At 37.6% G+C, this 27,820-nt stretch overlaps 3 protein-coding genes and 1 pseudogene across 19 annotated transcripts in view; 2 read left to right on the top strand and 2 right to left on the bottom strand.

Moving 5' to 3' along the window:
* LOC123793446 (uncharacterized) overlaps positions 1 to 27,820 on the bottom strand; it is a 386,505-nt gene that overhangs the window by 25,987 nt on the left and 332,698 nt on the right. The window lies entirely within an intron of this gene.
* The window catches only part of LOC123778677 (uncharacterized), a 177,951-nt gene that overhangs the window by 123,111 nt on the left and 27,020 nt on the right, over positions 1 to 27,820 (top strand). The gene's annotated exons all lie outside the window — the stretch shown is intronic.
* Positions 829 to 26,996, bottom strand: LOC148107379 (uncharacterized). Of its 2 annotated transcripts, none has more exons than XM_087857856.1 (9): positions 24,617 to 26,996; positions 24,286 to 24,459; positions 22,155 to 22,261; positions 20,529 to 20,666; positions 18,813 to 18,883; positions 8,868 to 8,901; positions 4,579 to 4,645; positions 1,340 to 1,397; positions 829 to 1,227 (listed from the first exon to the last, which is right to left on the bottom strand). In XM_087857856.1, exons 1-9 carry the CDS (start codon positions 24,620 to 24,622, stop codon positions 995 to 997), a joined length of 888 nt encoding a protein of 295 aa, XP_087713982.1. In that variant the 5' UTR covers positions 24,623 to 26,996; the 3' UTR covers positions 829 to 994. The 2 variants fall into 2 exon arrangements, with proteins under 2 accessions (XP_087713982.1, XP_087713983.1); XM_087857857.1 differs by having other exon boundaries at positions 26,588 to 26,996.
* LOC123778714 (aminoacyl tRNA synthase complex-interacting multifunctional protein 1 pseudogene) lies at positions 8,762 to 10,348 on the top strand (annotated as a pseudogene).

Below are 27,820 nucleotides of genomic sequence, written 5' to 3'. Positions count from 1 at the left end.
TTTCATTTACTGGATAAAGATTAAGAACCTCACTTACATAATCAGAAATTTCCGTTTTAATTAATGAAAAGACTACATAAAATGTTTACTTATTTCCTCTCTTTATTCTCAAAAAGATCTAAAACCTGCCAAGATTATACCACACAGTACGTTAAATTAGAAACCACAAGAAAGGGCACCTGGGTGGCTCAGTTGGTTAAGCGTCTGCCTTCAGCTCAGGTCATGATCCCAGGGTCCTGGGATCGAGTCCTGAATCAGGCTCCCTGCTCAGTGGGGTGTCTGCTTCTCCCTCTGCCCCTCCCCCTGCTTCTGTGTGTTCCAGCTCTCAATATCTCTCTCTCACTGTCTCGCACAAAATAAATAAATAAAATCTTCAAAAAAAAGAAAGAAAGGAAGGCAGAAAGGAACCAGAAGGAAGACAATGGCCAAAAATTCAAAATTCATAATAAATCTGATTAAGGTCTAACACAGATTTCACTTTGCATTATCTATAAACACAGATTTTGCTAAATTAAATATGAGATATCACACTTTATTAAAGTTAAAAGGATAAAATTTTCTTCCAGGCTTCATGAAAATCAGCTGTAAGTCATTCAGAAGAGTCTAAGCATTTGTATTACCTGACTTTGTTTTCTTAGTTTGCACTCAAAATAATCTCTACCCTATTTTATAATACAGACTATCTGCTCTCCCTTAGCCCCACTACTGCAATTGTGTTTTTGTAATGCTCTCTCTCAACTCTTCAATCTTTACATTCATCTTGCCCTTCTTAAATGAATTCTTCCCCCCCTCCCTCATCTTCACCTCCATCTAGCTATTCTTGCCAGTTGCTTTCTAATTCTTTACTTCCATACTGGCATACCTAAGAATTGTTCACTCCCACCAACCTTTATAAATCTCAATCCGGTACTTATCTCCCTGTTGTTATTACACTGTGTTCTCTTATGATCTTGAGGACTTCCATTTCTTCCTAAGATTCTTTTCATTATAAGGATCAAGAGGATGTAAGTGAAAAAAAACATCGGGGGAAAAAGTTTAAAACAAAACAACTTACCTTTGTAACAGGAAGGCCTGCTAATGGCATGAGAGGCTTTTTAAGAGTTCTAGGTGATGGAATAGCAGGACAAAAAAGGTCATGCACTTTTGTATCTCCATCTTTATGATCAGAATTATCGTCCGTAAGTGAAAGATTATCGCCTACTGTCATAAGGCCAGGTTTTGTTTCCACTTAGTAAAAAACAAAATAAAGAGTACATGAAAATATCTGTAATTTTGAATTACTGAGTAACACAAGAATGGACAAACAGCAGTGAATAACACAAGTCTTCAAATAGCTTACAGTTCTTGAATTTCTCACAAGCAGCCATTAGGTTTCTTAAGCTTGGTTTGGGGACATTCTAGAACAAAAATTAATAGTTTTAAGGATTGCAAGTATCACATTTGGTAAAATAATCATAATAGTCACTATTATCAAATGAGCACCGCTACACAAAGAACACAGCTTTTGGAATCATTCAAATGTAGATTCAAGTCACAGTTCTGCCATTTACTAGCCTACATTTTCTCATGGGGTGAGGATTATGAGAGATTTAATAGCTAGTCCCAAAGTGTTACTTTCCTTACCCCTGATTATCATACAACTTCTTACTGAACCATTTAAAACTAAAGCTAGCCTACAACCCAGCAACTGCACTACTAGGTATTTCTCCAAAGGATACAAACATAGTGATCTGAAGGGGCATCTGCACCCCAGTGTTAACAGCAGCAAGTCCACAATAGCCAGACTATGGAAAGAGCCTAGATGTCCACTGGCAGATGAATGGATAAAGAAGATGTGGCATATACACACAAAGGAATATTACTCAGCCATCAAAAAGAACGAACTCCTGCCATTTGCAATGACTTGAATGGAACTAGAGGGTATTCTGCTAAGCGAAAAAAGTCAGTCAGAGAAAGACAACTACCACGATTTCACTCATATGTGGAAGTTAAGAAACAAAACAGACGAGCATAGGGGAAGGGAAGGAAAAAAAAAGATGAAAACAGGGAGGGAGGCAGACCCTAAGAGACTCTTAACTATAGGCAACAAACAGGGTTGCTGGAGGGGAGGCAGAGTGGGGGGCAGGGAGTGGAATAAGGAGTGATGGGCATTAAGGAGGGTACTTGAATTAATGAGCACTGGGTGTTGTGTGCAACTAATGAATCACTGAATTCTACCTCTAAAACTAAGAATACAGTATATGTAAATTAATATGAAATTTTAAATATTTTTAAATACTTTCTTTACCAAAATAACCTAAAACACAACTTTGTTCCTAGGTAATTGAAAGCATTATTGATAAAAACCCCAAACATTAAGAAATTTAGATTAATTATTTATACTTTAACATGTGTTTGCATGATTTATATTTGCACGAATATCTCTTGTAGGAGAAAATATTAAAATTTAGTTTTTAGTAATATCTTATTCAGGTAAGTTGGAATTACACTTTAAGTTGGTTTTGTTTGTCAAAATGCTAAAGACAAATGATTGTTTAAATCAGCTCCTTCCAGAAAAGAGGAAAAAACTAATAATAAACCTTGTAGGGCAATGATTCATGAATGAAAACCACACTCAGACAACACAAAGCCATAACCAAATATATTGACAATGGAGACAGAAAGAGAAGGACTGAGGGAACAGACTCTAAAGACATGTTTCTGCAAGGAAAAATTGGGTAGGGATAAGTCATTAAAAGAAAAAAGAGTTGGGGGGAGTGAAGAAAAAGGAAAACAATAAGACATGACCAATCAATCAAGCACAAGCTTAAGACAAGGAAAAAAAGGAAAAATGTAAGTACAAAACGTATATGGAAAAAATATGTATTTTCCCGAATATGTAAGTATGATTATGGATATACAACAAACAGAAGTCTCTAAAATTTTTTCAATTCCATATTATAAATATATATTACAAATAAATTATAAATATATATAAGACAGAGGCTCTTGTTCATAGTTTATCCCTAATAATACTGACTTTTCTCACTCTACAACTATTTCTTTATAATTACTGTAGTAAAGAATTTAATTTTTTCACTATAAATTGTTCAATTTGTAGTCATCTGTCAGTATCTGAAAGCTATAAATTATTACCAGAGAGAGAAAAAATAGAAAAAGAAATGTTTCTAATACATCAACTTTGCACATGGAGAAAGAACTGGTAATGAGAATTCTAAGGAGAAATGGATTCCTTGAAAGGATATATCTAATGGGACATAGGTGGGGTTAAAGAAAATAGTTGGGCATTTTCATCTACAACTCTAAGCTCACAATTAGAGGATACTAAAAAATACATTGTAACCTTCCTTCTTATTTATTTCTTTGTTTCCTCAACATAATTCATTTGCGCTTATAAAGCCTAAACATGAAAATAGAATCTAAATTTGAGCCATATTTTTTAAAATTTATGTATTTAATTATGACCAATTATACACATTACAATACTTATAACATTCCATTATACAGAATTCCATCTGTCTGCTCATTTATTCACATTCAAAAAATATTAAATTGCCTCTTCCAAGCAAGACTTTATTCTAGGTGTTCCAAGAGATGCACAATTATGTTTCCTAACATCCAGCAGCATATAATGATGCAGGGGTCTTCAAATGAATATTTAAATAAACATAAAATGAGTGAGATTTTCAGTTTTAGAATCTGATACAAAGGCTACAAGTAGATATTTTTAAAAACTATAATATAAAAGATTTCTGAAATTGGACATTTTACCATAAGGGTATGAAGAGCCTCTGCTTCTAGAGCTGATTATTATTTAAGGCAAAACATGTATCCTTCACTTAGATAAAGAGTTTTAACTATACTCTCCTTGGAATCATTTTGAAAGCACAGTGGAATGCCTTCGCAATATACATGTTGAGAAACAATTTAAATTTCTGAATTTCCACAATTTCTAATATAATTTTAATCTGAATGTAGAACAAAGGATAGAAACAGAGGAAAAAAATCTTCTGTCATAACACTACAGGCTGCCAAAATAAAAAATGTCCAAGAAAAACTATCTGCAATAAATAATTGGATCCACTAAAGATTTCATTTAGGCATTAGTACTATAAAATTCATGTTTTCTAGAGAAAGAAAGAAAGAAAGAAAGAAAGAAAGAAAGAAAGAAAGAAAAAGGAAAAGAAAGAAAGAATAAGAGAAAGCAAGCAGCAAGCAAGCAAGAAAGATGCAAAGAGAAAGACAGTCATGATAAGATAATTTAAAATTCACAGTAAGAATCCTGAGCCTTGACCAAATGTCATATTTCCACCATTATGCGAAAGCTTTTCCCAATATAATTTTCCTGTCATTATATATTTTCCAGCCCATTTTCTTCAACCTCCACCTTCACTATTTGCCAGAGTAAAAAAAAAGATTTTTCAACTTGTCATATTTCCGTAAAATGGTTTGTTCTGACCAAATTTCCATTACAAACATAAAATGATGACAGGCAGGCCACTGGTAATTTTTAACAGTAAATAATAGACAAAACTAAATTCAGAGCAGGAAAATTAATTTCACAAGAGAGTACTTTACCTTGATATTAACGTTGCCATCAACTGATGTAGGCCGTGCATTCTCGTCACCACGGTAAACAGAAAGCCTTTAGACAAAAATATACAACAAACCAAGTTCATTAAGAAGAAAAACTGAGTGAAAGGTCAGCTATCTATTTATTGAAAGAAGTTTCTTAATATAATTAAAATTTGGCCTCTGTTTTTATTACTTAGTTTTTATTTTAATTCCAGTAGCATTAACATGCAGTGCTATATTAGTTTCGTGTATACGATATAATGATTCGGCAATTCCAGACATCACCCAGGGCTCCTCATGACAAGGGCATTCCTTACTCCCTATCTCCTATTTCAGCCATTCCCCCACCCATCTCCCCTCTGGCAACCATCAATTTGTTCTCTATAGTTAAGAGGCTGTTTCTGGGTTTGTCTGTCTCTCTTTTTTTTCTTTGCTCATTTTTATTGTTCCTTAAATTCTACATGAGTGAAATCATACGGTTGATGTCTTTCTCTGACTTACTTCGCTTAGCATAATACTCTCTACTTCCATCCATTTCACTGTAAATGGCAAGATTTCATTCTTTTCTATTCCATTGTGTATATATACCACTTCCTCTTTATCCATTCATCTGTCAATGGACACTTGGGCTGACTATTGCAAATAATGCTGTAGTAAACATAGGGGTGCATGTATCCTTTTGAATTGGTGTTTCTGTATTTTTTGGATAAATACCCAGTAGTACAATCACTGGATTGTAGGGTAGTTCTATTTTTAGCTTTTTGAGGAAACGCCATACTTTTTCCCACAGTGGCTGTACCAGTTTGCATTCCCACCAACAGTCCAAGAGAGTTCCTTTTTCTCCATCTTCCGACCAACACTTGTATCTTGTGTTTTTGATTTTACCCATTCTGATGGGTGTACAGTGGTATCTTGTTGCAGTTTTGATTTGCATTTCCCTGACGATGAGTGATGTTAAGCATCTTCTTATGTGCCTGTTGGCCATCTGTATGTTTTCTTTGGAAAAATGTCTGGTCCTGTCTTCTGATCATTTTTAAACAGGGTTGCGTTTGGGTGTTGAGTTCTATCAGTACTTCATATTTGTATACTAACCCTTTACCAGATATGTCATCTACAAATATCTTCTCCCATTCTGTAGTTTGCCTTTCGTTTTGTGTATTGATTCCATCACTGTGCAAAACCTTTTGATCTTGATGTCGTCCGAACAGTTTATTTTTGCTTTTACTGCTCTCGCCTTAGGACACAGAACTAGAAAAAAAATGTTGCTACAGCCAATATCAGAGAGATTATTGCCTGTGCGCTCTTCAAGTATGTTATGATTTCAGGTGTCACATTTAGGTCTTAAACCCATTTCTGAGTTTATTTTTCTGTCCAGTTTCATTCTTTTGCATGTAGCTGTTCACTTTTCCCAACACCATTTGTTGAAGAGACTGCTTTTTCCCTATTGGATATTCTTTCCTGCTTCATCAAGGATTAATTGACCATATCTTATGGGTTTCATTCTGGATTTTCTGTTTTATTCCACTGATCTATATCTCTGTTTTTATGCCAGTACCATACTGTTTGGATTAGGATAGGTTTGTACTATCACTTGAAAACTGCAATTGTGATACCTCCAATTTGTTTTTCTTTTTCAATACTGCTTTGGCTATTCGAGGTCTTCAGTGGTTCCATACAAATTTTAGGACTGTTTGTTCTAGTTCTGTGAGAAATGTTGTTGGTATTTCAATAGGCATTGCATTAAATCTGCAGATTGCGCTGGGTACTATAGACATTTTAACGATATATGTTCTTCCCATCCATGAGCATAGAATGCCTTTCCTATTCTTTGTGTCATCTTCAATTTCAGTAATCAATGTTTTATACTTGCTAGAGTACAGGTCTTTCAAAATTTGGCCTCTGGTTTTAAATGGTTTTCATTCTCTGTTTTTCCTCCACCTCTCCGAAGACGTGAAACACCTAGTAAAGACCCCGTCTTAGTTCCCATAAGTAAGAGCGACTAGCAAGGAATTCTCTGAAATGTTGGAAAGTTAATCGTACAAAAGTTAACCACAATGAATTATCACCTTACACCTGTCACAATGGTTAGAATCAAAAACACAAAAAACAAGTATTGGCCAGGATGTGGAGAAAAAGGAATCCTTGTGCACTGGTGTTGGGGATAGAAACTGGCGCAGCCACTGTGGAAAACAGTACGGAGGTTCTTTGAAAAATTAAAAATAGAAATATGATATGATTCAGTAATTCCACTACTGGTTATTTAATACTTCCCCAAAGAAACGAACACACTAATTTGAAAAGATACATGCACCCCCATGTTTACTGCAGCATTCTTTACAACAGCCAAGATATGGAAACAACCCAAGTGTCCATCAACAGATGTACATCTCTCTCTCTCTCCCTCTCTCTCTCTCTCTCTCTCACACACACACACACACACACATACACAGCAAAAAAGCAAAAAAAAGGAGGAGATCTTGCCATCTGCAACAATGTAGATGTACCTAGAGGATATTATGCTAAGTGAAATATGTCAGACAGAGATAGACAAATACTATATGATTTCACTTATATGTAGAATCTAGAAAGTAGAACAAATGAACAAACAAAAAACAGAAACAGACCCAGAAATACAGAGAATTCTGTGTGGCCAGAAGGGAAGGGGGTGGCAGACAGACAACATGGGCGAAGGGGAATGGGAGGTTCAGGATTCCAGTTATAGTAAGTCACAGGGATACAAGTACAGCATAGAGTATACAGTCAATGGTACTGTAATAGCGTTACGCAGTAACAGATAGTAGCTACACTTGTGCTAAGCATGGTGTAACATACAGAGTTGTTGAATCACTATGTTGTACACCTGAAACTAACACAACGCTGTGTATCAACTATGCTTCAATTTAAAAACATAAATAAATACACAAATTTATGTTATTAGTGTGAATACTCTTCCCAGAGAGATTAAAAGATTAAACATTAGAAGGTCCAACTTCTTTCCTACACAGGTCCTGCCTTATATAAACTAGCAAGACCTTAAAAACCTTCATAGGCACTCAGATACCCAAGAAGAGAGACTGCTATAAAAAATAAAGTCCAGGTAATCGTGCCTCTATTTCCCTAGACACTGCCTAATAGTTTCTTTCTGTGAGCTCCTGAATTTAAGAAACCTGAATTTAAATCTCACACTTATCACTGATCATAGCCAAATAGGTCACTTTAATCTCTTTTGAGTTTCAAATTCTCCATTTAAACAAGCACTTGGTGAGGATGTTAAACATAGGTTGCAGTACCCGAGGGTATTTTGATTCATTCAGCTCTAAGATTCCTTAAAATCCTGAAATTACGTGCTCTTGATGTTGTCTATTGAAAAACAGAGAATACGTAGCTGGCAGAAATAGAAAAAATTAATGCAATAAAAGAAGCACCAAGAAAAGCAGAGAAGAAAGTAAAAAAAAAAAAAATCAAGAAAAGATTATAGAAAAGTCATGGAGAAAAGGAAAAAAGTCTACAAGAAAACGACAAAGCTTCAAAGAACTAGTGAAGGATACTAGCCTAAAGGGAAAACTAGACTGGGAAGTCAGTAAATAGAGAACCATTTAGAAAGATCCTCTAAATAGATGATAAATTTAATTAACGTAACATGGTCTACACCTAGATTACATATCCTTCACTTCTGGAAAAATCATTCATCTCAAGGACAGCAGACATCACTAAAGCTAAGAACTTGCCTGATTAGGTCTTGCTTATGTAAAAGCTATGTACTGTGGCTATAGGTTACTGAGATCCACCCTAAAATCTTTGATATGTAAAAATAAGAGACTAGTTACCACTGCACTAATTGCCTCTAGTTATCACTAGTTGTCAAATATACTAGGACAAACGCTTGGACTAACCTGGTTTCTTAAGAAAACTCTAAATCTAAGTTAACACATGACTACATTTGACTTTCTGAGTTGATCTGACTAGGATCCGTATCTTAATCCCAGTGCTGCTGAGGAACAGAAGAATGGGTGTGGGAGTCACACAGGTTGACAGTCACATCATGGCTCTGCTACTCATTAACTATGGAATCATAGGTCAATTAATCAACCTCCCTGAACCGCAGCTGACTAATTAATAAAAAATAGGCTACAATAGCACAGCTACTTTGTGAAGCTATTGTAATGACTACGAAAGTAATAAATGTCCAGCACATAATATAGTCTCTAGCCCAGAGTAGAACTCTCCACAAAGGCTTTTCTCTGCATTCCCTCAGTCAACACATAATTTTAAAAAATCCATAAAAATCCTACCTGCTTGATGTGTCTTCAGAACTCTCATCCACCGCTAAAAAAAAAAGGAAAATACATTTTAAATCAACAATAGAAAAATACAAATTAAAAGTATAAGACTGATGATTTATTAAAAAGTATTCCTTTGGAACTGCTCCGGACTGACGCTGCTGGGGTGAGGCTCCCTAGGTTCCTCTGACCACTGATTCATGATTTTCTGTCCTTTCTTGGCAAAAATGGCAACTAATGGTGCTGTTGTAAAGAGACTGGAACAGAAGGGTGCAGAAGCAGATCAAATTATTGAATATTTAAAGCAGCAAGTTGCTCTTAAGGAGAAAGCAATTTTGCAGGCAACTTTGAGAGAAGAGAAGAAACTTCGAGTTGAAAATGCTAAATTAAAGTAATTAAAGAATTGAAACAAGAGCTAATTCAGCCAGAAATTCAAAATGGAGTGAAACAAATACCATTTCCATCTGGTACTCTGCTGCATGCTAATTCCATAGTTTTTGAAAATGTGATATAGTCTAGACCAATAACAACTGTTACTTCTGGGGCGAAAGAACAGATAGGAGGAAGAGCAGAAGAAAAGAAGATGAAAGAGAAAATTGAAGTGAAAGGAGAGAAAAAGAAGAAAAAAACAGCAATCGGTAGCAGGAAGTGCTGATTCTAAGCCAGTAGATGTTTCTCGTCTGGATCTTCGAGTTGGTTGTATCATCACTGCCAGAAAACACCCTGATGCAGATTCTTTATATATGGAAGAAGTAGATGTTGGAGAAACAGCCCCAAGAACAGCTGTCAGTGGCCTGGTGAATCATGTTCCTCTTGAACAGATGCAAAATCGGATGGTGATTTTACTTTGTAACCGGAAACCTGTAAAGATGAGGGGAGTAGTATCTCAAGCAATGGTGATGTGCGCTAGTTCACCTGAGAAGGTTGAAATCTTGGCACCCCCTAATGGGTCTGTTCCTGGAGAGCCTGACAAGGAGCTGAATCCTAAGAATATCTGGGAGCAGATGCAGCCTGATCTCTTTACTAATGATGAGTGTGTGGCTATATACAAAGGAGCTCCCTTTGAGGTGAAAGGGAAGGGAGTGTGTAGGGTTCAGACTATGACCAACAGTGGAATAAAATAAAATAAAATGCTTCATTTACTGAACTACATCGGAGAAGACTTTAATAACAATAAAAAGAAATATATTTGTCACTTGTACCTAAAATATAACTGGCTTTTTTGTGTGTTATTTCTCTTATAGACTTGACTGGTCTTTTAATCAGGTATATATTGTTTTTAATTGGTTATAGAGACACTACATTTTTACCTATGGTTTTTGCTCCTTTATAATGTAGGAAGGAAATCACCTGTGTTTTGTGATGATTTATTTTTTAGCAGGGATGTTGGTTAACAGATTGTTTTTCTTGATACAATTAGATAACTTGAACTAGAGGAACATTTGGTTTCCTATTTGTAGGCACACAGTACATGAAATTTTAAGCCCTTGGATTTTTAGTATATTGTGTATCTGTATTATAACTGTCATCTCCTTTTTAGAAATGACTAGTTAGAATTTTTGTCAAGCTTATTAGCTGGTCATATTGTAATAATATTGAAAATGACCAACTGTTGATTCTAGAAAGCCAAACATCATAAAAGCTAGGAGACGTGGCGCTTGAACATTCTTGCTATTGCTTACCAGAGTAATCAGACCTGTATATTTAAGGTGACAATTTTAAGAGAATGAAATTTACAACTGTGCACTGAAATTTTTCTTTCCAAATTGCAAATTAATTAGTAATAAATTTAGAATAACTATAAAGAATAAATATATTGCAAAGTGTTGCCAATGCAGTTTCCAATAAATTGATGTAAAAGAAAAAAAAAAGTATTCCTTTGGGAACACACCTGGAAACCACACTGGAGGGAACATTAACTATACTATTGGTAGGCAGTTAATGCATTAAGAAATCTTACTTTCTCCTCTACGTTTACCAAATGCAAGAAAAGAATGGTATTTATCAAAATATGGTACCTGCAAGTGAATGTTTATAATGACCATAATTGGAACCAAACCCTATGAGACTGACAGAAAATGCTATCATCAGCAGAATCATTATCAGAGACTGACAAAGTCAAACTTAAATAGCATGATTCTTCTGGACTTCCACGACTAGGAGCAGTTAAAAGAGACTGTACTTATTTTGCTGTAACACAGCAGAACTTCTCCAGCACTTCAGCAGAGACTGTTAAGTTTACCATGAAACACCTTGCCATAAAGTTTGGTCTGTAGCCACGGTACTTTGCAGCATGGCAAAACACAGCAAACAGACTCTCTTGTGCCTTATTTCCAATTGCAAGGTGAGTTTGAAAGAGTTAGTGATTTGAGTGTCTGGTTTAATAAAGTATAACCTCTTGAGACTACCTACTTTCATTGCTAGACAGTCTATCTGGACTCACCTCTTAGACGAGGATGGTACCAATGGTTAGTGCTAGGTAGTAGTACATAATGTCATTGTTCTCAACCCTCCCCATTATGTGACAAATGTCTACAGAAATCACACTTTCTCAGTCCGTAAGGCACATGTCATCAGATCCTACACTGATGAAAAAAAACAGAAAAAAACAAAGGACAAAGGCAATCTTGAATCACTACATTCAATTACCTTGGAATTTTAATGTTTTAAACATCCAAGAAGATACCTACTGTATGATTGCAACTCTTTCACATTCTGGAAAAAGTAAAACTCTTTAAGTTAGGAATTAAGGGTTGCGGCAAAAGGAGGGAGGAATAGGCACAGCCCAGAGGACTTTTGAGGCAGTGGAACTCTTCTATGTGACACCACATGGGTGCATTGGGTGTACAACACCGGACTGAGCCCTAATGTAAACTATGGACTTTGGGGGACAAGGATGACTTAATGTAAATGTAACAATGTACCACCGTGGTACACGATGTTGACAACAGGGCAGGCTAGACACGTATGGGAACGTGGGGTAAATGGAAACTCTCTGTACTTCTGCTATGTTTTGCTATGAAGTTGAAAATGCTCTAAAAAAGGAGGCCTATTTATTGTAGGGGGAAAAAAGTATCCATTGAGCCTGCTATTACATGTATTAAAGCAAGATACAGCCACCTTGAAAATCAAGATAAAGACCAAAGTTACAGAATATGGGTATTACCCACCAAACTGAACTATATGAAAATACATAAAGCAAAGAATTTGAATTGCATACTTAGGCAAGAAAATAACTGACAAATAAAAATGAATATTTTATAATTATAAACAGCGATTCACCACAATAGGAAACAAAACTGTATTATCTATATACTTAAAAGTTTCTAATCTCACTTTAAATCAGAAATCATTGTTCAATCTGAGAATCCTAATGAAAGTTTAATCAGATAAAAAAAACAGATTATAATTACCTAATATTACCCTAGTAACTTATGTACAAATAACCTGTTAAATATTCACCAAAAGTCAAAAAAGTAACCATCACTTCAATTTAATATGGATGATGCTCCTGAAATCAGTACCATGTTATATCACCATATTACTTGCTATTAAAAGAAAATCTGAATACAAAGTAAGTCAGGGCTAAAATTCCTGTGCAGAAAAGATTCCATACAGCAGGCCAAAGACTGCCACCGTTAGATCCCACCTGAATGGTTGGCCCTTGGTTGGTATCTGGGAGCCTGGATGTGTGCAGTGTTCCCACCATTCCATAACTGCTAAGAGTGGCTCTGCCTAAGTCTTGGTACCAACCAGGTGATTTATCCTGTATACTTGATTTCCTTCTGTGAACCTGGAATTTTGGTATATGCTAGGGGAAAGAAGCCTACCTGACTGTCATTTAAAGAAAACTTCATTTAGTCTAAGATTCCTCTATTGGCAGACGACGTTTCACATGTGTCATCATAATGTGATGCTGGAAGAATGAAGCACATCCATACGCATAGAAACCTGCCCTTGGCTTCCTCTAGACATCACTCCATGCCCCTTTGCTCTGTGCTGATTTTGTTTTGTATCCTTTCACCGTAATAAACCACAGGCATGAGTACAACTATGCTGAGACCTGTGAGGTCTTCTAGTGAATAACCACATCTGGGTGTCGTTTTGGGAGCCTCTAATACAACTGCATTATGTGAAATCTTTATGATTTGGGTTGATGTCTTATACATGATTACAGTCAGAAGGTCATTTCACAGAACACCTTTCCTTCAATCTGTTTTTCTTACTGTTTGCCTTGGAGATTTCTATATTTCTATATCCATTTGAATAAAGGATGAAATAATGATGTCAGAAAATAATGTGAAAAAAGCAACAATCCTATTTTAATCAGGAAAAACGAGAATCCTGATGATTATCAAAATATCCTACAGTATAAAAGTTCCTGTAAAAAAATGAAAAGATCACATAAATGTTCTCCAACTAAATAGGGCTTAATTCATTTTATGGTAGTTTGAATCAATAAGGTAACTGGGATAATTATAGAAAAAATATATAACTACTGATTACACACTACTGATTATAGTTTTTTTGTTTCCAGTCTTTTTCTTAATTTCTTATACAATTAAAAACATAATTCCCCTATTAGAGGCAGTTGTTAACAAACTAGTCAAAAAGTCAAAAATTCTCCATCCAAAATATAGGATGTTATCCACTCCACCCTGAAAAGAGTGGGTCTGATCATTAAAGACCAATAGGACTTATTTGGGGGAAAACAAAGTGAATTATCTTATATACATAGATGGTTAAAAACTTGGTAATCTAATTGGCCACATATTGTCGTTAAGCCACAGTTTACCAATTTCTGAAAAAAACAGAAAAGCATGTCACATTAAAAGCGTATCAGATAAAAATTTCTATGTGACAATCCAGAAAATGTTTTCAATCTTGGCAGACCATCATCACTAGCTCTGTCACTGTGGTACATGTACAAAGAAGTTGAGTGTAAGAAACTAAGAAAATATGAGATACACTTTAGATTAGGTAGCCCATTACCTTAGAAGAAAATACACACATATGTCAAACATACATATGGTAGAAATGTGTTCTAATAGTGATAGATTTCAACACAATTTTCCCTAGCGCTTTCTTTAGAGATGAAATTCAGAAAGGAGCCATAAAAGTGGAGATATTAGAAGAAGGCAAATGAAAAGAGGATCAAGAGAGACATCACTAACAAAAATAGTCAGGTATGACTTTTTTTACTGACACAGAATTTCTAAACTAATGAGAACTAATATATTCGGCATATCACCTTGTATTTTCTCCTTGGTATTATACCAGTATTCTGCAATAAAATATTTAAAAGAGGTCAGTTTCTCCAAACTGCTGGTCTGTAAACTATTTCTGACCAAAATTTAAAACTGTCAAAATACAGATGCATCAAGATTCCATATCAGAGATAGGGCCTGACAGTGGCTTCCTGCCTGTTGCTCCCAGATTCTTGTTTTAGTATTCATCCCAAGAGCATATCAAGGACTTGAGGAAAAACTCAAGTATCTCCACAAGAAACAGGTAAGAAAGACAACACTTTTCGTCACCCTTGACTCTTTGGATTTGACAATTATAGGAAAATGTTGGCAAATTTTCCCTTTACTCTGTCTGGGTAGATACTAACAAAAAAGTCAGGTAGGACCTTACTTGATGTGTTATTTTTCCATATTTGGACACAGAAAGTACCAATCATGTAAACAATAGACCTTACAACTCAAAAATTGTTGTTTTGAAAAGCCTACCACCAAAGAGCTTTTAAAAGTTAAATCCAACTTTTTTTTCAGTAATTTTATTTGATACAATTAATAGTCCTCCTTGAAATTTTTTTTTTTTAATTTTTTCAACATCACTTCCCCTAATTCCTCTCCTAGGTGTCCCCAGCCACTCCGCAGTCTTCGCTACCAACTCCTACTCCTTCGTCCACCCCTGATAATATTAGTATTCCCAGGGTTTGTTCACTGGCCTTCTCCTCATTCTGTATGTTCTCCATCATGGACAAGCTCAATCTTGGCCCAAGCTATGACTTTGCCTAATAATTCTAATCAGATTATTTCAAATCCGCACCTCCAACCTTGAAGCTCTATCTCCAGCTAGAAACTCCTAGTATTCCATTATCCAATTCCTGAAAATATGCTCCATGGATATTCCATCAAATTGAACATATAGACAAAAACCTGGTCTTCCCTATTCCCACTGCTCTCCTCTCTTCATCCAATAAAGTCCTACTCATTCTTCATGTCCAATTTAAATGCTAGTGTACAATGTGGAAACATATGAATCTTCTTAGATTTCCTCTCTCCCCTAACTTTCCACATTCAAGAATCATGAAATTGTATTAACTATACCTCTTTTCTGTCTCTGCTTTATATTTCCCCTGCCAGAGGCAAAAAAAAAAGGCCACCAACTATTATTGTTATTTCTTAAATGAACAAAAATTTTTTAAGCAAAACGAATTTAGAAAGCGGGCACCTGGGTGGCTCAATCAGTTAAGTGTCTGCCTTCACTCCAGGTCATGGTCTCAGGGTCCTGGGATCGAGCCCTGCATCGGGTTCCCTGCTCAGCAGGTAATCTACTTCTCCCTCTCCCTCTCCCCATCTGCACCACTTGTGCTCTCTTCTCTCTCTCAAATAAATAAATGAAATCTTTAAAAATATGTTTAATAAAAAAATTGAGAAAGACATAAAGCCTAGAAAAAGAACTACATTTTAAATTGAATAAATTGAGCTTCCTGACTTCTTCAGTATAGTAGGGTGAAAATTTCATACTGGACTGATACTAGGCTAAGGAAATATAAGCTTCCTTTGTCTTCTAATCCTTTTACATGGTTCCTTTCAATCTATCCTCCACATGAGGGTCCAGCAAACTACCACCACAGGCCAAGTCTGACCGGCCATCTCGTGCTGTAAATAAAGTTTTATTGGAGCACAGTCACATCTACTCACCTACATATTGCTATGGCTGCTTTCATACTACAATGGTAAATGTAGTTGAGAAACCACACGGCCTAAAATATTCACTCTCCGGCCCTTTATAGAAAAAGCCTGCTGATCCCTATTTTATGCCCTAATTCAAATCCAATCTTATTAGCCTTCTGCTTCAAATTCTCCAATGAATCCCTGCATCAAATACCACTGGCTCCCTCCCCAATAGCCATTCCATATTCTTCATTCTTGCTGGAGAACCACAACTTTATCTGGATATTTATTGTCCCCATACACAAAGAACGTGGCCTCACCCCTGCTTCAAAAGGAGAAATGATTAGTCTAAGCTACTCACAATACCTGATTTACCAGTGACTGGTTTAGGAACAAGCATGTGATATAATCTAGCCTATAACATGTTAGAGGAAATTTACTGCAAGCCTCTGAGTTTTCTTCCTGTTTAAAAGAAACATATAAAGGAAAACAGTCCTTCCAGTCCATGGATATTCTCATGTGAGAATATGCCTGGAGCTGTTGCTAATTAGCCAATCAGAAAAGGAGACACAAAATACTGCCAACCTCAAAGCTGAAAAAGACACAACTGGGATCCTGATGACATCACTACATCATCAAAACAACTCTGGTTCCTATTTTTTTTAGTCACTGTTTTGTTTCAGTTTTTTTAGATTTATTTATTTATTTGAGTAGAGAGAGAGAGAGAGAGAGCGTGCAAGAGAGAGTGCACGAATGGGGGAAGGGCAGAAGAAGAGAATCTTCAAGCAGTCTCCATGCTGGGCACGGAGCCCAACGGGATGTGGGGCTTGATCTCATGACCCTGAGATTGTGACCTGAGCTAAAACCAAGAGTCGACGTTTAACTGACTAAGCCACCCAGGTGCCCCATTTTAGTCACTATTACAAGTCACCTACTATTTGCAGCTAAGAGCATTCTACCTAATTTCCCAAGGTCTACAGGGTAAGATCTACTCCTTTCCATAGTACCAAAAAACTTTCATAAGCTTGCCTTAGCTAAGTATTCACCTCATTCCAACCATTCCCATAGCACACTTTTAATACCAACAAAACTGAACTGCTCATAAATCTTCCAAAGTTCACTCGTACATCTTAGCCTTTGCACTGCTGTTCCCTCGGCAAAACATGTAATCTTGACGGATGTTCCTCCTGCCAAACATCGTCTTTCTGCCTCTTTACCTGGCAAACTTACTACTCAGTCTGCATACTTACCTTAAATTCGACCCACTCTCCTAAAACTCTAATTCCTCATGTGGACTTACAGTATCTGGAACATATTAAATAGCACTAAAAAAATAACAATGATAATTATAAGCACTAGGGGACTCTGGCACATAGTAAGCGCTGAATAAAGTAAATAATAAAAATTACAACGGTAATAACAAACTCCTGGAGGGCGGGGAGTGTGTTTTTTGAATGTTTGTATTCTACAACATCGGAATAACACTTAGGAGCTAAAAGACACTTGATAGCTATTTGTTAAGTGAACAAATGAAAATGAGTAAATTGCAAAACCAAACCAACCTACAGAATTTCTTTAACAAAAGGCTACTAAGTTAAAGATTTCTTCATACGTTTCAGATTGTACAATGCACTAGGTGACACACCCAGGGAGCAATGGTAGCATTTTAGTTATTGCGAACCATTTTTGTGCTTTTATTATAATCCGTTGAGCCTCAGTTGCCCCATTTGAATATTTATTATGCTAAAGTTTTGACTAATGGCAACAGAGTATCTTGTTCTAACAAAATTACGGTATCGTGACAATTATGCAACAAACAGCAGAAAACATTGTTCTAATGAAGTCAACATCTCATTCTGTTTCACTCCTGAGAAATGAACTTGTTAATGGTGAGATCTTCTTGACACAACAATACGTAAAACAACCTATGCTTCTCGACAAGGCATATTTTTTCTGACTTCTGTACCATAGACAGTTACCTTAAAAACACACACACCCACACAAAAACAGTCTCATTGGTATTGCTACACACTAGCTAAGTTTTGCAGTTCTTATTGTTTGCCATTTGTCTACAGTACCAGGATGGTACTGTGGAGTCCCCAGTTTGAAGGATAGCTCCTTTTTTAATGAGACAAATCACTAGGTCATAATATTTACTCAATGCATTCTACTTGTAAAAATTGAAAGATCCATTTTCATAAGAAGTACAATTTGTTATAATATGCTTATAGAGGAAAGATAAAACATACTAACTTAAAAATCTCTTTTTCTTATTTACTCAAAGATATCATATGGGATTTTAGGGGTCATAACTAAAATAATGAATTTCTTTTCAGACAATACTGCCTCATATTTTAAATTACCTACAATTGACTTTTGTTGTTGTTGTTCACATTGAGGTACTTTATGTTTTTTTATTCTGTCCAGTTAGCCAGCTTACAGTACATCATAAGTTTTTGATGCAGTGTTCAGCGATTCATTATTTGTGTGTAACACCCAGTGCTCATCACTACACAAGCCCTCCTTAATACTCATCACCCACTTACCCCATCCGCCCACCCCCCTTCCTTCTTTAGCCCTCAGTTTGATTTCCAGAGTCCAGTCTCTCTCATGGTTTGTCTCTCACTCTGATTTCTTTCCATCGTTCATGACAGTAATACCTACAATTAACTTCTTAAATAATTCTGAATACTAGAATATTAAGAATGAAAAAAAAAATAGAGGAGTCTGGGTGGCTCAGTTGGTTAAGCATCCCCCGACCCTAGGATCAAGCCCCACATCAGGCTCCCTGCTCAGCGGATTACCTGCTTCTCCCCCTCCCTCTGCCTGCCACTGCCCCTGCTTGTGTTCTCTGTCAAGTAAATAAATAAAATCGTTAAATAAATAAATAAATAAATAAATAAATAAATAAATAAATAAAATACATATGCAATTTACACATTAGGTTGGTTTGTTTCCTTGTTTTCCATTGCTCTTTCATTATCAAAACTTCCTTACTCTGATTTCATCTATGTTAGGACCACCAAAAGTAATTCACTCTGAAAAGTCTTACCTGGGTTCCTATTTTGTGAACAATTTTTAGCTCTTATTGCTTCTCTATGTTCGGCAATTAGCTGGCGACTGCTACGTATAAAAAAAGGGTGATAAGCAATGTTACTATTTTAATACTGATATGAGAACCATTTACCACATATATCATATTCATGAGTATTTCAAATAATATCAGAGCTAATATCAAAGCTTAAATTACCCCATATACTTCAAATTTGTAAGTTCTATAAACTTTTTATCAACCATGTAATTAAAGGAGAAAAACAAGTAAGGTGAACCGGTCATGAGTTGAGGGCATTATGGCTTAGTAAATTAGAGTCAGCTTGCCATAATGGAATGTCTTGAATTCAGAAGTCCTAACTCTATAAAAAACAGTTATTTGTTCTAGGACAAGCCACTTCTCTTTGGCTCAAAGTCTTCCTCTGTAAAACAGGCATCTTGCTCCCTTACTTACAAAGTTGTTAAGAGGATTTAATGAAATATTATACCCAAAACATGGCCTCTCGGGAAAGGTGAGGCCCGCTACTACGGGAAGGGCAACATGAGACCTTTCATCACCTAGTAAGAAAAGGCACTCCACAGGGTATAAAGCAGGCTTGGGATATAGGTCTAGTAACAAAGGAGAAAGGAAAGTCCAGTCTCTTCCTGCAGCATTATTTGAACCTCTTTCACAGCTTCGAATGGTCCCGACTATCATCTGCTAGCGGAAAAGACAAGCAAAATCCTCAAAGGGTAATTCATCATGAAGGTCTGGGCTAACATATGGGCTTCATGTTAAGGTTTTGGGTGTGAAGGGAAGGGTGTGTGTGGCTAAAGCCAGGAGGCTCAGCTGCCAGAACAGGTTGCTGGTGCTTTGGAACAGCAGCTGAGCATATAAGCACACGTAGTAAACTAAAAAAAGTCGGAACTTTGAAGTCTAACTGTGGATCACCATGAACACTGAGGAATGTGGATCATGCCCTTGCTGGGAGCAAAGGTCAATCCTGGCCCGACTGCAGAATCAGTTTCAATAGCAATGCTGCAGCCATAGACTCAGAGGAAACAAGGGAAGGATAATAATGTCCTTTTTTCCCTCCAAACGACCTGTGAAAGAGGATGGTCTCTTTGGTCTCAGGGAACTCCTTAGGTTCTCGGAAAATTCAACGGGGGAGTATAGGAGATAGCCCTCAAGGGAAAGTATAGGGTTTTCTACTACACTGAACATCTCAAGACCCACGTAACTAGTTCGAAAAAACAAAGATGTTGGGGTGCCTGGGTGGCTCAGTCAGTTAAGCGTCTGCCTTCAGCTCAGGTCACGGATCGAGCCCCACGTCAGGCTCCTGGCTCAGCAGGGAATCTGCTTCTCCCTCTGTCCCAACCCCGCCCATGCTCGCTCTCAAATAAATAAATAAAATCTACAAAAAGAAAGAAAAGAGAAAAAACAGAGATGTAATATTATTTGTACCCCATGCATAACGGTTATACTTGCAATGAAACAGGAACATTTAGGATCCCTAAGGATAAAGGTCTCACTAGTGCTGAGATAAAGAATTGTGTACCCATTGCTACTTGTAACTAGTCTAGCCTGTTTCTTGGTTTCTGGCAAATGACGTGGGCCAACTCTGTGCCATCCCAAAAGTGCCTGAATCAAACTATGAACTCTCATGTTATGTAAGAACTAACAGTTAAATTATTTGAAACTTCAGTTTAGTAATAATATTTTAATGTAAACACTTACACATTAAAACCATTAATAGTAGCATATTCTTCTGCAGTCCATCCCCATTCAGCTTCCAAGAAGATATTAATACCTTTCTGAAGAAGAAGCTTGACTATATCTGTACATTCATAAGTTACAGCAAGCATGAGGGCTGTTCTAAAATGACAGAGAGATAACTTCACCCTTAGGAACTTAAGAGTTATTTAAACTGCTAATTTGATATACTTTATCAGGTTAATATCTTGCCTGCCAGTACAGAATTAACCATTAACATTTTCAAGTGTTCACCTTTGTAAATTACCTCCATGGCTAAAATGAAAGGACAAAAAAGGAGCCTCTTTTCCCACTCGGGTAGGGTAGAAGTTGCTATTTTAAAGTCCTTGGATGAACAAAAAACTATGCTGAGGTCACTTGTCTGAATAGGTGAAGATTTTAAAAAAGAATTCCCCATTTCTTTCTCAATCTGATACAGTGAACTTCTAAGTCATCTAGAGGCCAGGTCCGTATAAAAGCTGTTTGCGCGGGCGCCTGGGTGGCTCAGTCATTGAAGTGTCTGCCTTCAGCTCAGGCATGATCTCAGGGTCTTGGGACACAGCCCCAAGTCTGGCTCCCTGCTCTAGCCCCTCCCCTGCTCATGCTCTCTCTCTCTCAAATAAATAAAATCTTTAAAAATAAAAAAATTAAAAAGCTATCTGCAGTCTTAAAATAACAGTGTTCATAGTAATGGTAACAAAATAGTCATGCTTGCAGTTATGGATGCTAGGATAAGCCTGTGGTAGGCACTAAATTAAATGCTATCTATATAAAATATTATTTACACACAACCACCCTTGAAGGATATATGATTATCCTCCTTTTCATATCAGGAAATGTATCTGGTGATGATGAGTAATGTGTCCAAAGTCACACACCCAGCAAGTAGGAAAGCTAGGAATTAAACCTACTCCTGTGTCAGTCTAAAGCCCATCTCTTTTCTCTTTATCACCCACCTATGATTTGTCCTCATTAAAGGAAAAGTCTATTCAATTACCGTTATCGTTCGTCCTTCTACCCTTCCCAATGAAAACAAAAAATATATATATACTGAACATGAAAAAGGATGATGAGCCCATAGTATCTGGTAATAGTAATTAATAACCACTCAGGGATCATCTAATATCAATATTCTTTAAAAAAAACATTTTAAAACAAAGAGTCATTCAACAGACAAAACAACTCCTATTTATGTTTAATATGCATCTTTTAAGGAAAATATATATGAAGTAGAAGTTTCAAAAAATACTATAAAAGGGTTAAAAAGTTCAAAATTGTGTCATAAGTAAAAGAAAAGTTAGGCGTCCACACTTTATAAAGCTAGTAAAACTAATATGAAACCCTTTTAGCTAATATAAAATCATACCAAAAAAAAGGCTGCAAATGACATCAGTTAATAATATGAAGGAATATAAATTCTGCCATATACTGTTCTTCATGTTGCCCCAACAGAATAATTGCTTTATGCCTAACTAATGTCATGTTGACATTTTCACTATATAATTATAAATTAATCCTCTTCTTATTAAGTTAATCTTTCTGACTTGAGTAATTGTTACCACTCTAGAACAATATACAGTTTAAAAAAAAAAAAACCCAAAACTACTGTACCTGTTATATATATCAATTGCATGTATATTTGCTCCTCTTTCCATTAAAAACTCTACTACTTGCTGTTTGTTTCCAGCTACAGCAACTAAAAATGGTGTGAGGTCTTCCTGTAAACGTGCAAAAGCAATTTATACTTTACAAAAGTACATATTTCCATACTGAATTTTAAAACTTATAAAGGATCCTCTAAACTTAAACATATAACTTGGAAAGTACTCTCACCCCCTGTGCTTTCACCAGCTCCGTCTTCTCGTTAAAATACCCCTTCTCAGGTGGCCTGGGTGGCTCAGTTGGTTAAGCATCTGCCTTGGGCTCAGGTCGGCTCAGGTCATGATCCCAAGGTCCTGGGATCCAACCCCAAGTCAGGCTTCTTCCTCTCTCTCTACCCACCCCTCTGCTCGTGCTCTCTCTCCCACTCTCTCCCTCAAAGAAATAAATAAAATACTCTTTAAAAACTAAAATAAATTAAATTAAGTAGTCCTCCTCCACCCCTTCAACAGCTTCACTGCAGTCATTCTCCAAAACTCACTTCAAATATTGACTGGTTCCAAGAATCTTGGCTTCTATCACAGTATTTCTCATGGTATACTCTAGTTATTTTATCGCACCCCATCTAAACCAAGAGCTTCTTGAGGAAAGGGATTATTTTTTATCTCTGTATCTCCAAACTCTACAACATAGCAGTAAATGTTTTAAGTATTTTTATTGAGTTAACAACCTAAATGATTATCTCTGGAGTAGTGTTCCTTAAATTATATTCCAAAGAACATATTCTTTGCTGGAAGGTAAGTACTGTGCCCCAATAGAAAGATTCAATGATCATCTATGTTTGAGAAATACTACAAAACTGCACTACATACCTACCGCAAAAGAAATCCATTTAAGTTTGCTTATCCCCATTTGACAATACTTTTTTGTGGCAAACATTAACATTTGAGAAATTAGAGTTTGAGGGATATAGTTTTGAGAGCTTTTCAATAAAGGTGAAGGTTTTCTCCAGGTTATACAAATGTGCTTGATTCTCTTCTGTCAATGGTATCAGGATCCCAGATGTCAACATAAAGCACTCTTTATGTCAACATAAAGCTCCAAATGGGTCACTAAGGAGATGGACTCTGAATTAAAAGAGAGCTTTGGGGCACCTGGGTGGCTCAGTCAGTGAAGCATCTGCCTTTGGCTCAGGTCATGATCCCAGGGTCCTGGGATCCAGCCCTGCATCAGGCTCCCCTGCTTCTCCCTCTCCCTCTCCCTCTGCCCTTCCTCCCTACTCATGTTTCTTCTCTCTCCTTCATGCTCTCTCTCAAAGAAATAAAATCTTTATAAAAAATACATCATCAAAGTGAAATCTTAGACAGTTATTTCAAAATATTTTCATTCAGGGCATGCTCAAGCTTCCAAACATGAAAAACTGACCTACCTAGGTCAACCAACAGTGTTTCTGTAAGAGCAGTGGTAGAAGGTAATGCATGTCATAGAAACAGCAGGTGGGCTGGTAAGCGTGGTTATCAACTACTCCCCATGTACAGCTACCACCCCACTGAGGAGCTACACAAGGCTGAGCAGGAGCTACTCTCTGAAATGGGAGAGCCCAGTGTGCTACATGGTGGGCAGAGTAGCTGTGAGCACAAGGACATGCCCCTATAGGATGTCATGACCTGATCCCCTTGCTCTCATCTTCAGAACCTTCACCTGCTGCTTTCTCCTCCCACATGCACTCACCCAAGTTACCCCGCTGGGTCACGCACGGTCTCCCACCCATCCCCAGCAGCACCCATTTCCTAAGACCCTGCACAGTACCCAGCCTCCATCATCTCCTCCCTCCCCTCTAGCCCTTCAATCCTTTGTGGGCTCTGAGCCCACCATCCACTCCCAAGCGCTAATGGGAAGATTTCGTTCTGGGGTGGAAGGGTGGCTGGGAGACAGAACTTTGCCCTTTCCGTGGGCATTACCTTTCTCTAGCCCTCCCTGCCCTGGCTTTGGAGTTGTTTCCATGATGACAGAACTTGATGTATAGAATTCAGTATATATATTATATATATGAATAAATATGTAAATAAAATGTGGCTAAATAATTTATATATATACATATATATATACTTTCAAATACTTTATAAATAAAGTTGATCTGTACCTTGTTTCTTCCTTCAATATCTACATCGTATGAGAGCAGCTTCTCTACTATTGAGACGTTCTGACCAGCAGCAGCATAGTGGAGAGCAGTATTGCCATTATAGTCCATACAATTTGGATCAGCGCCATGTTCTAAAAGGATGGTTACACAGCTCTCCTCTTGGCACTGCACGGCCTGTCCGTATTATACCAATAAAGAGAGTGTAAACTCTGAGAATTTAAAGTAAACATGCCACAAGTTTCACCAATTAGTTATGTTTAAATGCAATACATTTTCATTCTAAGTAATTAAATCAAATCCATCTCAGGCAGACACAGCGGCTACAATATACCTTCATTAGCGGGGTCCTAGCTTCTTGATCATAGAGGTTAAGCTGGCAATTCCTGTCTGCTAGAAAACTCACCACATCTGGATGGCCAGTGGCACAGGCCAAATGGAGAGCAGTCCTATGAAAGTGAAAGAACTTTTTAGGAAATTACAGTGCACTATTTCAAAGCATGCAATTAATTCATGTAATTGTAAACGTGAAATAGCATCTTATTCCTATGACTCCAAAACAAAGACTTAGTTTTCTTTTGAAGAAAGGACAATATTTATTAGTGATCATTCACCACACTAATAAAAGAGCAGCCTCTCTGATTAGGTGGAACATGACCTCAGGATTCAGCTCAACTTGGGTTTGAATCCTACTTTAACTCTGTCACTTCATAGTTGTCGCTTAGCCTTATCCTCAATTTCCTCATCAACAAAATGGGGATAAAGACAGTTATCTCAGGTTCCCTGCCCTGCTCAGTCTGAAGATCATGTGACTCTTGATCTCGAGGATCCTGAATTCGAGCCCCATGTTGGGGATAGAGATTACTAAAAAATAATAATAATAAATAAATAAAATAAAGAGTAGTGATCTCATCTATGCAAAGTGTTTAGAACAGTTCCTACCACAAATAGCATCTCAAAAATTGTTACATAATATTATGATAACTATTATCATTACCACTACTATACAAAGACAACACTCCAATTAGGTAAAGTGATACAATTATGCCTACTTTGCAGATACGTTTTAAGGATTCCCAAGAATACTATAGTTCAGTGATTCTAAGAGGCTCATTCTGTCACCTTTTAATATCTCTGACATTAGAATGCAATTTATAATTCAAAATGTCTTACAAGTATAAATGGCAGAATTTTTTAAAATTTCTTATTGGTACACAAAATAGTGGGGCATCATACAATCTATGGTGCCTTACATTAAATGAAATAATGATATATACAAGAGGTCTGTTGCAGTTCTAGTCATATGGTTGGCATTTAAAGGAATTTTAGTTCTTGAAAGCATTACGGGAAAAGAGGACTAAAATAATGATTTTTTAAAACTAATTCTTACTCTGATTTTTAATAAACTTTCAGCCAAAGGAAACTCAGGATTCAAATAAACAGCGACAACTCATTTTATTAAATATTTAGATTTACAGGGTCGCCTGGGTGGCACAGCGGTTAAGCATCTGCCTTCGGCTTAGGGCGTGATCCCGGCGTTATGGGATCGAGCCCCACATCAGGCTCCTCCGCTATGAGCCTGCTTCTTCCTCTCCCACTCCCCCTGCTTGTGTTCCCTCTCTCGCTGGCTGTCTCTATCTCTGTCAAATAAATAAATAAAATCTTTAAAAAAAATATTTAGATTTATAGATCGTATGAAAATCAAGTATTATCAATTACCAATATGAGTATTTAATACTATTATAAATATCAAAAGGGAAGTTAAAGGTTAATTTCTACAATTTCCTATCTTCAGAAATGTTTTCGTTTGAAAGGAAGGAGGCACAGCTTCAATTGAGATTGAGTCCTAATACTTCGATTTAAAATTTCTCATCTTAGGGGCACCTGGGTGGCTCAGTTCCCTGAGTTTCCGACTCATGCTTTTGGCTCAGGTCATGATCTATTATGGAATAGATCTTTTTTTACAACATCATTGTATAAAAAGACGTCCACTAAAAGTAAAATACACACTTAATTTCTTTTTGTTACTACTGAACTTTGGTTAAATCACGCCAAAACTGTCTGTAAAGTGGACCATGCGGGGAATTATGAGTGGGTCCAAAGGCAGCTGAAGCTTTTGTTTGTTGCTCAGACAGCCTGGGCGCTAGAGCCCATGGTGCCGGGCCTCCGGAGCAAAGAGGCCAAGCGCCCTCGGTGACAGGAGGGCTCGGCTCCACAGGCTGGGCCCCGGAAGGTGCGCGCTTCTCGCGGCCCGCCCCACCTCCTCCCCGGGGTCTCGGGCCGCCGGCCTCCAAGTCCCTATTACCTGTGCATTTTATCTCGAGAGTTTATGCTGTTTTTCTTGACCACAGCAAGATGATGCACTTTCTCTACGTCGCCCAGGCAGGCAGCTCTATGAATGTTTCTAAGGTCTTTGTCCCGGATGGTGTACCCCTCCCGGGAGCTGCGGGCCACAGTTCTTTTCTCCCGCCTGAGGAGGCCGAAGCCGTCCCTCACGGAGCTGGTAACGGGCAGGGACGACTTATCCCCAAAGCTAAAAAGCGTCTTCATTTTTTTACACTTCGCAAATGCTCGGCTTTTCACTACCTCTACAACCCAACACTAGCTGTAGAGATAGGCAAACTGACCTCACCATTACATCACAGTAGCAAAGCTCCGGGGTTGCTACCCTTGAGCGTAACCAAGCAATGGTGCTAAACACAAACGCGCTTGCGCACTTCAGAGGCAGTTGTCGCTGCGGGAGCGCACAAGGGGCCTGTGGCCAAAGGTGCCCAAAGCACATGTGCGAGGCCCAAGCCTCTCAACTCTCAGCGATTGCCTGGGAACCGGGCTGGGGTCCCTTCAAACGCTGGTGGGAGCTGGCTGAGCGTTTCTGCACCTTTGCAGAAGTTAGACTCGCCAGTGTGGAAAAGCAGTCTTTGTATACTACTGCGGCTAGAGTGCATGGATCTTCAGGATGCTGAATGCCTCATCCCCCAGAAAACTTCCTAAAACAAACTCTCCCTCAGTTTACTCCTCTTCCCTGTCCTTCTGGGCGCCAGCCGGTCTCCAGGGAGTTGAGCAGATGCAGCAATAGGCATTTTCAGGGGCTCCTGGGTGGCTCAGCTGGTTGGGCGTCTGCCTTCCCTGTGCATGAACCCAGGGTCGTGGGATCAAGGCCCCGTTGGGCTCGCGGTGCAGTGGGGCCCTGCTTCTCCTTCTCCCTCTCTGCCTGATGCTCCGCCTGCTTGTGCTCTCTCTCTCTCTGTCAAATAAGTAAAATCATTAAAAAAAAAAAAAAGGAAAGAAAGAAATCTGTTTTCATGGTCAGAGACTTCAGCAATATGTATCATCAAGTGCAAACTTATGAGGGGAAAACTATGCACGTTCTCCAGGCGAAATGAAAACGCGTTTCTGCATGCCTCTTAATCCTCCCATTTGGCCCAGCCTTACGTTTACATTTTCTTTACTTTTGTTTTCTGCTGCTACTTCCCAATTAAATCTTTAATCAGTCCAAGATTTATTTTGGAGCATGGTGCAACATATAAGTTTTTTTTGT

This window comes from Ursus americanus, chromosome 31 (genome assembly GCF_024610735.1).
Source record: "Ursus americanus isolate L20-20 chromosome 31, mUrsAme1.1.p, whole genome shotgun sequence".
In the NCBI taxonomy this organism is placed as follows: domain Eukaryota; kingdom Metazoa; phylum Chordata; class Mammalia; order Carnivora; family Ursidae; genus Ursus; species Ursus americanus.
Note: the sequence above shows the minus strand (reverse complement) of the source record. Positions and strands in the feature narration are given on the sequence as shown.